The sequence below is a fragment of the Orbicella franksi genome, chromosome 10 (assembly GCF_964199315.1).
Source record: "Orbicella franksi chromosome 10, jaOrbFran1.1, whole genome shotgun sequence".
Lineage (NCBI taxonomy): Eukaryota > Metazoa > Cnidaria > Anthozoa > Scleractinia > Merulinidae > Orbicella > Orbicella franksi.
In genome coordinates, this window is record NC_138154.1 from 119,901 (window position 1) to 132,516 (window position 12,616).

General features: G+C 38.3%; 1 protein-coding gene and 1 long non-coding RNA gene across 2 annotated transcripts in view; both read right to left on the reverse strand.

Annotated features, from left to right (window-relative positions):
- LOC145499604 (uncharacterized) overlaps window positions 1-12,616 on the reverse strand; it is a 64,177-nt gene that overhangs the window by 17,177 nt on the left and 34,384 nt on the right. The window lies entirely within an intron of this gene.
- LOC145499736 (uncharacterized) lies at window positions 3,393-9,672 on the reverse strand. The gene has a single exon (XM_081479260.1). The coding sequence runs from the start codon at window positions 4,819-4,821 to the stop codon at window positions 4,312-4,314; it is 510 nt and encodes a 169-aa protein (XP_081335386.1). The 5' UTR covers window positions 4,822-9,672; the 3' UTR covers window positions 3,393-4,311.

Here is a 12,616-nt window from a genome sequence, read left to right on the forward strand (position 1 = left end):
CATATGTGTGGACGGCAGAGTGTTGCTGGAGGAGGAGGAGCAGGAGAAAAAGACAAATGGAGAGGTGGAAAAGGTGGAAGATGATGAGCAGGAAGAAAGGGCAGAAGAAGAGGTGGAAGATGATGGCGCGGATTTGTTATCTACTCAGGAGGATTACGCACACGGCCAGTATATGGTAAAGGAAAGAGAGGTGCCTGAACAAGATCAACATCGTATACAAATCCCCATCCACTTTGTTGGAAACGAGACCGTTGGAATGGTTTCCACGAACGACGCAACCACCCCCATAGAAAGGCTCCTGAATGAAATTTTAGAGAAAATACTTTCCGAGGCGTTATCTTCTGGTTTTTCCTGGCCTAACCATGTATGCCGGATGTATAATAACCTATGTTCAGTCAACGTCCGTTTTCGTGATATCACCCGTAGACTGGTCTCGATGCTCCCAAGTATTTACTTCTCTGAGGGTGGTGAACTTGGCATCGTTAGCGTCAGGAGCCTAATTAAAAAGTTTGGATCTTCGAGTGGTGTTGTGCTGGAGGTACGGCGAATAGTTGCCAGTCCAAATTGGGCAAATGCTTGGCTGGATCTGCGATTTCGTGGTTTGGGATGGTTTATCATCCTCAACATATTCTGGCGAAAAAGTCAAAAGTAGCATTTTGTTGAAATCTGCTTTGTCATTATTATCCACTCGGCTAGAATAGAATCACCCATGGTCTTTTAATGACTTTTTGCTTTAAAACAAAAAACAGTTCCTTGCACTGAGGAGAGAGAAACATTCTGTTCGTTCAGTTGTGTATTAAGTATTTATAAACAACTAGTTAATTCCGTTTCATGTTATAGTTCGTTGTTGTTTATTCAAGGTTGAAATAGACTTTTATTCAATGGTTCTGATTCAATGCTTTAATACCACATATACTGATTACGGCTATGATGGTTGCTGTTCCATATTCTGGCTTATGTCAAGCCAATGCGATTTTTGAATTAAAATACGATACTATTTCACAATTATTCTATTCAACTATAGTTAACGGTCCCTTCTTAGAAGACTCCCAGTCAAAGCCTTTATTTCCGGATCGTACCATTTTGTACAGCTGTTATAAATACCAGCAAGATGTGTCCTCTACTCTTTTACTGATACACTATGTCCCTGCAAGTTGCTTTCCAGTTTCGTCCTCTCTAAAACTCCCACGGAAACAAACCTTTTTATTTTCATCCGCAGGAGATGCCAGTATATTTAAAATTCGAATCTTTATTTAAGATGTGATAAATACCTTTTTAATACCTGAATTAAGCTATCATTTACAAATTAAACATGCAATAGGGTCTCATTTGCACGATAAATTAGACTAGTACCTAGCCAATGGAGCGGCTTAACAAAACCAATTTTTAAGTCATTATTCGTGATGACAAAGTGTTTCTGTTGCGATACATCGTAGTCAAGACAAATAACAATTGCGAGAAGCGTGGGGGAGAACGCGTTTCTTTTTCATCTCCTCAGTTTAGTATACAAAGTAAAATATCAAAGAAGGACGTATTTGTGCCCTGTGGGATTAGTTAAGTCATATAATTTCTACCAAATATCCTATTCAAAGGAAATTTGAAAGCTTATTACAAAGTGTGACAACTTGTTATTACAAAGTGTGACAGCTTAATTTATTACAAAGTGCGACAACTTGTTATTACAAAGTGTGACAGCTATTTTATTACAAAGTGTGACAAGTGTTATTACAAAGTGCGACAGGTATTACAAAGTGCGATGATTATTACAAAGTGCGACAGAACAGGGCCTAACACAGAACCCTGTGGGACACCACGAGTAATGAGGGTGTCATCAGATTTAGTACTACCAATTGTAACATACTGCCTCATATTGTTTAAATAGGAAGCAAACCAGTCATTGACAATACCACGGATTCCATGATGGGTTAATTTCTTTAGTAATATGCTATGGTCAACAAAATCAAAGGCTTTGGCAAAATCAAGAAAAATAGGCCATCTTCAATTGCTCTTTGAATTTTGTCTGTAATAAAAAGAGTTGCATGTAGAGTGGAATGATCTCTCCTAAAGCCAAATTGTTTGTCATATAGAATATTATATTTATCAATAAAAGTAATGTCTCTTGTATACAAGCTTCTCCAGGATTTTATTGAAAATGGAGAGCAGTGAGATGGGTCGATAGTTATTCATGCAAGTGACTGAGTCCTTTTTATGTACTGGAATAACATCAGCTATCTTAAATTGGTCAGGCACACACCCACTACTAAAGGAAAGATTAAAGATAAATTCCAAGGGAAATGATATGCAGGTTTTTAATAGCTTTAGCAGGCATACTGGAATGCTAAAAGGACCAGAAGCCTTGGATGAGTTTAGGCTAGTAATTTCATTCTGTATCTCTACTGCAGAAACATGGAAAAGCATAAAGCTGTTTGCCTGCGAGGGCCCAAGAAAGTCTAGGGGATCAATATCAACTTGAGGAATCTCTTCTGCTAACTTTCTGCCAATTTCTGAAAAATATTTATTAAAAGCTGAAGTAATAGCCTTGGAATCAATAATTACATTATTGCCAACAACAATTTTAGAGGGAGAGTTGAATCCATTTGGTTTCAGGGTAATTAACTCTTTGATGCCTGCCCAGGTTTTTTAGATATTTTTTACTATTTGCAATAAAGTAATTATGGTAGTAATTCTGTTTGCTGACTTTAAGCAGTTGGGTAATCTTATTCCGATAAACTTATATTTAGTTAAGAAATATATATTCCTAGTTTCTGAGAAACGTTTATAAAACTTCTCCTCCAGCCTAATAGATACTTTGATGCCAGGAGTCACCCAAGGCTTGGATAATGACTTAATTTCTTTCCGAGTAAATTTACGGAGAGGAGCGTGCTTATAGATTAATTGAGAAATACAGAGATAGAAATTCTGAAAAACTGTGTTAACATCAGACACTTCAGATTCATTAATTAAGACCTCTGACCAGTTCACCTTGCTAACCTCTGAAATAAGTGCTTCATTATCAAGCCTTGAGTAATCCCTTTTATACATCTTAAAATTTTTTTGGAGGATTAGATAACTTTGTGTCAATCAAAAAGTTAGGCAAATGATCTGTTATGCCACACAGTATATTACCACTTATAGCATGGTGCTCTAGTGAATTAAAAAAAATGTTATCAATGAATGATAGGTTATTCTAGTAGGTTTCAAAATCTGTGGATGGAATGCATAGGATCCTAGAGTATTGACAATATCTTCTGTCTCAGAATGAGAGTCATAATTTAAAAGATTGATATTAAAATCACCCATCAGAAAACAAAATTTACCTTCTCTATTTATTTTCTCGGTCACCTTATAGAAAAAGTCAGCACTTTTGGCAATATTTTGATCAGGATGCCTATATATTAATCCACAGACAATATTATGCTGAAGTGGGACCTCAATTTCGATCGAAATGGACTCAAATTCTGGATTGGTAGTGCAAAAGTCATCACGTTTAATGTATGAAAGATTGTCTTTGATGTAGAAACCAACACCTGCAGAATTAGACATGGATGGTTGAGACAGGAAACAATAACCAGGGAGATTAGTATTCAAATAAGAATCCATTCCAACTTTGATTTTAGTTTCGGAAAGGCCAATAACAGAGAAAGAATAATTCAAGTCACTTCACATTTGGAAGAAATCATCAAAGTTTGCTGCAAGACTTCTAATATCAAAGTGCAGGGCAGAAAATGCCTTATCAGAAATGGTTGATCGAATATCTTTATTAGAGTGGAACTCATGAATTGAGTAATATCCAAAATTAGTCACGGAAGGTAAATTCAGGTCAATATTAATGCTGGATAAATTACAATTATTATTAATAGATGCAGATAAATCAAAACTTGGTAAAGACTCTAAATTTGATCTGGATGTTTTTTCAGAGCAAAGACAATCTGTGTTGGAATTATAGACCAGTAGCTCAACCAGTTCATGGTCTTCCACAGAATTAAAAGGAAAAATTTTGTTACGGCAGTGCAGGCAGAGCCACAAGTCACAGGTCGCAGCAAAATAGTTGTACTCCCTAACAGATAAAGCAGTACATTTTAGGTGAAACCATCAGAGGCAAGAGTCACACTGGATGCCTCTACAATTTTCGTTCACAGGCCTCACACAGCTCCTACACTTAGGCACTATCATTAATGTAATAAGAGATAAAGGAGAATTTCAATTCTTTCTTGACTTTTAGGGCTGCTTTGAATAATTTTTTCCTTGTCTAAGTAAGGCTTTCAGAGATGAATATTTTGTTTCTCTCTGCCGATGTACCAGCAAGATCCCTTAATGATTTGTTTTGAGTTTGTACCTTGCTCTGTAAAATTTCTCCTTGACATGCCTCTTTACAAACTTTGCTATAATACTCAAAGGTGGGGAATGCACAATACCGTCTTTGTCTGTCCAAGGAGGAATTGGAGGAAGCCTGTGGCTGATCGAGATGTCATCTTCGCCTAACTCTACATCGAGAAGGCTGGCCACTTGTTTCACAACCTCATTAGTGTTTTCGTCACGGCTAACCGGAATTCCTTTGATTTCAACACGTTCTCGGTGCATGTATTGCTCTTGTTCATCCAGGAGAACAACATTCTCCTTAACGTTGCTGATAATAGTATTAAGTTGAGCTTTAAGACCACTGTTCTCCAGATCAAGAGTTTTCACAGTCCTTGCAAGGTTGACCACTTTCTCCAACAACTTATGGTGCTTGTCGTCTTTAAAGTTCAAAGAATTCTCAATTGGCTGTAGTTTTAGCCTTAGTATTTTCTCCAACTCATCGTGTGTAAGATGCACAACCATTATGGAATAAGAACAACGATAAAAACTTAAAAACACTACACAAAACTTCAAAAAACTTAGAAAATTTGATGGCCGTCGTAAGGCACATCCATATTGTTTGCTGACCTGATCCTGGACCACAGAAACACACCTCAGTGGGCATGAAAAGCACTCCAGCACATCGCTAATGAGTCAATGAACCAAGACATTTCCCCCAACAAGTGAGAGGGTCCTTGAACCTTTAATTTTATTACGGCTACATTTGAAATTTGGACGGTGCTGCTCCACTGATTCCAGCGAATCGTTACTGATGTGGTTAAGTGGTGACACATCCTCTGGGAATGACATTACATTACCATACCAGGAGCACTTACGGGACAAACAAGAATCCAACTTTTTAACCTTTACATCGACAATCTAGCGTCACACATTCTCAGGCCCTGTCCAAGCCATAACAATAATGATAGTAACATTGTGACAATAATTAAAAAACATCATCTTCATCATCTTCAGCAGCAGCAGCAGCACCATCATTATTATTATTATTACAAAAGTAATAACAGTAAATCATTGTTACAATGAACCATCAGAAAGACCCTCCACCTCTCAACACAGAATGGTCGTACCCGAAGATCCCATATATTTCCAAATGACTCAACTACAGTATCACTAGTATTTTCCGAAAAGAGGGCATACCAGTGCGTGTCACATAAATACCTGCTACCATTCTTACAGGAAAATGAATTTATTTTTTTATTTGTTAAGGAAAAGCGAGCTGATGATTCCTTGTCATTTTTTTAATGGCCCTGCATCATCCCTTCGTTCACTGTTAAGTCAAAGGGACCATTGCCTTCTAAATCATGATTAGTTTCAACGTCAGGAAGAAATTGTCAATGAGATGATCCGTATCAGGTACATCACACAGTCCGTTGCTCCTGTTACCTGCAGTAATCTAAAAAGGATTTTTTAGTTTTCTCTGTATCAGCGGGCATTTTCCATTTACAAAAAATTTCAGAAAAATTATATTGGGAATTTCTGTTTGGGAAAAGCGCGTTCCATTTGTCACAAGTCCCATTCAGTCACAGGCCCCTATCTGTAGCTTCTCTGAATCTCCCGCGAATATTTAAACTGGAAGCCAATGAGGCCCATCAGATGTTGTTTTTGTGCGAAATGTTAGAAGTCTCCATAGAGGAAGAAAGTTGATTAATTCAGAAGATAATGCAGTAGACATCTTTTCAGTGGCCTCGACGTTCACCTGTGAATGAAGAATTACAAAAGAACTTTTCAGAGTTGTTCATGCAACATTTTACGCGGGAAACATGCACCGGCAAAAAAAGCTTCAAACAAGCAAGAATTTTTACCTACCACTTTTATATGCAGCACATTCGTGTTGCAATACATTTTCTAGATTTGGCGTTAGAATGTGGCAGGCAGAGCACTCGTAGTATCCCTGAAAGTTTGTTTGCAAAAAGCTTCCAGAAAACTAACCCTGATCAGCCGCCATTTTTGTTGAAACAGTCCTTGAAACACGGGGGAGCCGAAGGGAGGCCTGGCCGCTTAAAAGACAGTCAAAGGCATGCAACTGGTGATAAAGACGAGAAATCTGTAAATGGAACACAAATTTTCCATTGGGCAGTTTCCACCGGGAAAACGGGCCTACCTTTTCATGAATTCCGCTTATTACGGAAAATTTCCATTGAAACGAACCAAAAAGTGATGCTCCATTTACATCCCAACCGGAATTTCCGGAATATTTTGGTAAATGGAAAACGCTCAGTGAGAAAATCAGTTACCGGCCTTCCTTGGTCCACACTCGAAAATTTTCTGAACAAAAGGAGTCTGACCTCGGGCTAGCCAGGAACTAACTAGCCTCTTCCAGGCGTTCAGTTAGTTGGGGTGCAATAAAGTAGCCACATGTCCACCAGAAGGCTTTTGGAGTGACCAGTAAACATCGACAACTGCCATTTCCAGTAGCCGTTTATCCCTCACACACCGTTTAGTAAGGTCGACTACTATGGGTAAAATTCAAGATGGCGACCATCTTTAATGGCATCACAGGCCACCAGCATCATCATAACCTTCCATATGTACTTCGGCTTGAAGCAGATCATAAGCTTTCTAGTAAAGCTAAAAAGGGAAATCGTTTCAAAATATTGCGACCTATCAAAAACCCAAGGGGGTATCCACCAACCTCCTTCCATGCCCCACGATGGGGAGCGTATGTCCGAGAGTTAGGTTTGATACGTTTCTTGTTATCTAGAAAAATGCATAGAAATGGAGCAGAGGATCGCATATGCCAAGGAATTGATAAATAAATTGACAGTGAGTTTAACACTTTTTTCCTTCTCTCAAACCTTTTTGTATCTTAACTGTGGTAGCACTACTAAGCTAACGTTTCCTTTGAAAATTAGAGTCAAACATAAAAAATTCAAAGAGGAAACCAGCACATTGAGGAAAAGAGGTATGCGCTGTTTTAGGCAGTACGTTCTTTTTGACAATTCATTGTTTGTTCCCATTCATATCAATGATGTCATTGCACCATAAGACGGAATCTCTTTTAAGGACTTCTTCTTTAAAGGATTACATGACGCCATTTTTGGCTGTTACACACGCACACACACAAACCCTACACACCTCCTCGTTGGCTCACAGGGCAATTACGCCTGCACATTACTTTCATTGCTAACGCAAAAATCTTACTAACAGGGATTGAAACCATTAAATGCTGGTTCCATAAAAGTTATACAATAGCCTGCAAAAGCATAGTGAGTAGTGGATGCTCAAAAGAGGACAAGATTGAAGCGGATTATGAGACCAACTTAAAAAAAAGTATTGTTGTATAAAGAACATGTGTAATGCAAGCAGTTATGAGTAATTGGTTTGTTGACAAAGATTGATTGGTCGATGAATTTACTGGTTGATGGACTGTTTGATTGGATGATTCATTCATTGGTTGATTTCTTTTGCAGTAAAAGAAGTAAATTCAAAGATGAAAAAAGGCATCGCATGCCTTGAGTGACCTGTTAATTCTTAGCGCTGCCCTATCTACAACTAGAATAGCTTTTATTTACATTTGAAAATCAACAAAAGGTCACCCCAGCCTCGCCTCCACTTACAGACCAGGTTACTGAGCAAGAACTGTAAGGTATGGATCTTTTGACAAACAGTATGATGCATGTTTATAACCAAACATGTAATGTGAACAGGGCTCAAAACTAACGTTGTAGCTTTCTAGCACAATGGCCAGTAAGAGTAGCCAAAGGAAATTTTGGGTAGCCAATTAAGGGGGGTAGGAGATACATTGTACAGTTACATAGTCAGAATAATCTTGTTTTTGCGACTTATCGGAAAAAGCTTTCCTAGAAAAATCAACTAGCCAAAACTACATTTTACCAGACTTTGGCCAGTTGTCTACCATTAGTCTCGCATCCTGGTGACCAATATGATTATCCTACATGTGTGGCCGCGTGCCAAAGCACTGACAGGCACCACGCATTTTACTTTACTCAGTACCAAAAACTTTTGAACAATCTCAATGTTGCCACTCATTTATCTGTAAATAACGATCTAGCACATAGATAGATTTCGTTTATTATCAGCAGAGCGCTAAATGTGTCTAAAACGACAATAAATACTGCAGTATTAACTAATGGCAATACAGTAAAATAAGAATAACAATTTCACTGAAAGTACTAGTTAGAGTTAAGATGTCTGCATAGACTTTTAGGATGAGTGATACCATTCTGACAAGGTTGTATTAAAAGGTAGGTAAAGTCTGCATATGAGCCAAGTGGCCCACCAGGCCGGAGCTTGTCCTGGTTTCCATAGCATGAAGCAAATAGGAGTATCTCTACTCCCCCCTGGATGGAATGCTAGTCCATCTCATTTCTGTTGTCATACGAAAATGGCTCTTGAATTCATCTGGCAAATAGGACGGCATGGTAATTTCCACGAAGTTGTAAATTCTATTTTAATTGTACCGTGTGTAGCATCAGCCAATGGCACTCAAAACAATATGAATATTTCTAAGGCGAACAAGAGTTCCAGAGAGTTGGCCATTTTCAATTTTTGAGGGCAAAATTGCAAATGGAACAGGCTTATTGTTTTCCACTCTGGTGCAGTACACCGGAAAATTCTGTACCATTCACCTATGGAAATTTCCGGAAATTCACACCGGAATTTTTGGTCAAATGGTAAGCCCCCCATATTAATGGGTCACATTGAGCAGACTTAACTTGGAAGGAAAATGAATGGTGACACCGATCACAAGTTACTTCTTTGATTCTTCTTCGTACTTCTGGTAAGGAATCTACAACTTCATTGTAATGATATTCCTGCATCCTTGTGTCGGCAGGGCTAAAGTACAGTTCACAAGTTATGGGTCACAGGTCACAGGATACAGGTCACAAGTTACAGTTAGGTCACAGGTCACAGGTCAAAAAAATAATTATGAATTCCAGAAGTTTTGTTATTTGGATGTCAACAATATCAAAGAACAATGACAGACCTACATAGATTCCCTGGCCCTAATGAATTGTGATTGTGATACATCCATGAATTGTGATACACCAGCTAGCCTTCAATTAGATTTTTGCTCTAACAAGCATACAGTGAAACCTGTGTTAAGTGCACCCCATATTAAGTAGACACCCTGTATCAAGTGGACACCAGCTTGAGTTTGAGATTTTCTTCCTACATTTACTCTAAAATAAACTTGCATTCAGCTGACACCTCTGTTAAGCAGATGCAGACAATAATATAAAGCCATTTTGTTGCACAAAACTTGCAATAAGCAGAAACTTCAAAGCTTTTTACTTCTGAAAGCTCAGCTCGGACATCTTTAACATTGTTCAGTGACATTGTTTTAAAACTAAGTAGATTATTCCGATATAGATATAGAATTGAGTTTAAAATACTTTTAATTACTTTTAAGATTCTTAATTTTTTAGTGCCTACTTATTTATCTTCTCTTTTTTCTCTTAGGCTCCCATCCAAATATCGTCTAAGGAATTCTAGCGATAAACTTTTACTTAGTTATCCACGTTTTAAACCAAAAGGTACACTAGGTGACCATTCTTTTACCTGTGCTGCACCGAAACTTTGGAATGCGCTACCATTTGACATAAGAAGCGCCAGCACTGTTAGTATTTATGAAGCCAAGCTAAAAACGCACCTTTTCCGTCATGCATTTTTATCATAGCTGTTTTTATTATTGTAAGTTTACTTTTAATTGTAATTTTGGCTTTTTAGCCTTTTTATTCCATTTCTAATCTTGTCATGTGCATTTAAACATTTTATGAAATTTGCGCATTATAAATGTTATCATTATTATTATTATTATCATTATTATTATTATTCCAGTCTAACTCAACTCATCCATCTTTTTCCTTATTTGGATGTAACTAGGGCTTGCTGACAATTTAACAAAATTGCCACGATGAACATAGAATGGAATAGAAGAAGCAGAGAAAATGCTTGCTCAATGCATGTTAAAAGAAATTAAAAAAGACATAAGATGATTTGTTCTGTACATGTTCTGTATCTGTTCTGTTCGCATTCCCAAACCCGTTCGGTATCCGTTCTGTACCTGTCTGCAAATGCATTCCCTGTTAGATTACTTGTGAGCAGTACTGTATTTGTACGAGTCTGTATTGCATTGGTGGTATTGTTTACTTGATAGTGGCAAAGAGATTTCTCTCTTTCATAACTTTTCCATAACTTTTAACATTTTTAGTGTTTAAGTTTTTGTGTTATGTTCACCAACGTTCTGTTTCCTCAGATATCATTGACAATGCAAACAAAAGCTCCCTTTTACTAGAAAAAACCCAAAGAAATGGCATTTGACTAATCGAAACATCTGAAAAGTATCCTTGGGATACATAACGGGAATAGTCAGTCTGAAGGAAGTAAAGAGACAAGTTACTCACTAGCACCCTAGAATATTTAACCACGAAGTTAAACTATTTTATTATCAAAGAATTAAGATTTTGTACCTCTATTTCTGTGTTTCAGTTGACTACCAGCAAATTTTCCAAGACATGTTCATTTGTCGTCTTACAGCCCCTTAAACAACAGTTCCTGAGCTTTACAAAGACTCCCATTTTAAACTAAAAAAAGAAGCAGTTGGGTTTTGAAGTGGAAGATATGATTACAGGGCGACCCTAAAAGCTGGAATGGCAGAATGTTGGAGAATGAAGGAACAGTGGAAAATTCACCCGAAATCCTTAAAGATGGAAAGAGGGAACAGCTGAATGGTGAAAAATCACCCAAAATCATAAAAGACCGAGCGGCGGAAAGTCACATGAAATCCTAAAAGATGGAATGATAAAAGCTGTCTTAGGATAAAGACAAATGTAAAGGCCAATACTTTCCTTTGAGACATTAAAGGGGGAGGAAATGGGGGAAGTAGAAAAAGAAACCGTAAAAAAAAGATTGCCCTAAAGGTTTGTGAAACATTGCACCCCTCCCCCCTGCTCCACAGAAAAAGGGTTAAACAATCATTTCTTGTTGTTAACAATTTGTCATCCATTAGACTTGAACTACTGAACACTAATTGTTGTGTATCATTTGCATAATACAGTCAAAGAAAGTGACAAAATCTTCTAATTCAGTATGTAAATGAGAGTGAGATTAGAACTAAGCTCACCTGCGCCCTTTTTAAACTCATGGATACGTGAAGCGCAGAAATGTGTTTCTTGCGGAGACTCTGATATGCAAATGTGTCACTCACTCACTCACTCAGGTGTAGACACTGTTCATAATTAGTCGGCCTGAATGAGAACGCCCGCGGCCGACGTTATGTTGGGATAGTAACCGAGCCTGACACCATATTGGAATAGTAACTGTGTAGTCAGCACGAGCCTCGCTATAGTGTTTGTGCGGTTACTACTCAAAGGATGTATCGTACCAGCCCGAATTGATGATTTTGTAGCTTTTACACGACCATTAATGTTAGGTGTTTTGCTAAATTGAAGGGAAGTTGACTTCAAATGTTCAAATTAGTACTATGCCCAACTTGAGTGCTGAATTTCATGAGCATTTGACTTGTCCAGGCATTCAAAATGACCAGGAGATAAGCATTTGTTTGCTGGAAAGTGACCTACTAATGTGGTAAGCTTCGATGAGAATGTGTCTTATTCGAGCACCTTAGTGAACTTATATGAGCGAAACGAACGCTTCTCAATGAACAAAACCAGGACAAACATTAGTAGTGATACACGCTCATTGGGGCAGTAGCCAATCAGGAGGCAGGGATGATACCACGTGACCACTTTTTTCCCATACATTCTCTTAAATTTGTGGATCCAAGATGGCGATACTCACGAAAAGTGGCGCATGCGCAGATGGGACAACCTGAAATCGAGGCTGTGACGCGCATGTCCAAATAAGGCGATACACAGGAAGTGAGTTTCAAAAAATGATTTTTTATTGATTTACAGGAAGTAAAAATTACAATGGTGTGTATCCGTATGGAAACGACATGAGAGTGTTCGTGTCTACGACGCGTTTGTCGAAGACGAGTCCGTAGCGTTTAGTCCGTGTGATGACTTTGAGATGTTTGGTGGCTGGGTTTCTCCAGAAGAAGTTGAGGTTGACGACATTGATGTTGCGTCGTTGCTCTAGAGGTTGTGTGAGTTCGTCGAGTAGATTTTGTCTCATGACGTCATAATTGAGTTGGCGTGATCCTCGTACATTGAGTGAGAAGCCTCGGACTTTGCAGCAGACTTTGCCTTGGTGGGTTCTGTAACCGTAATTTTTGGGTCCAGCGGCAGTGAAATCGACGATGAAATCGTTGTGGTCGAGTTCGTTGGTCATC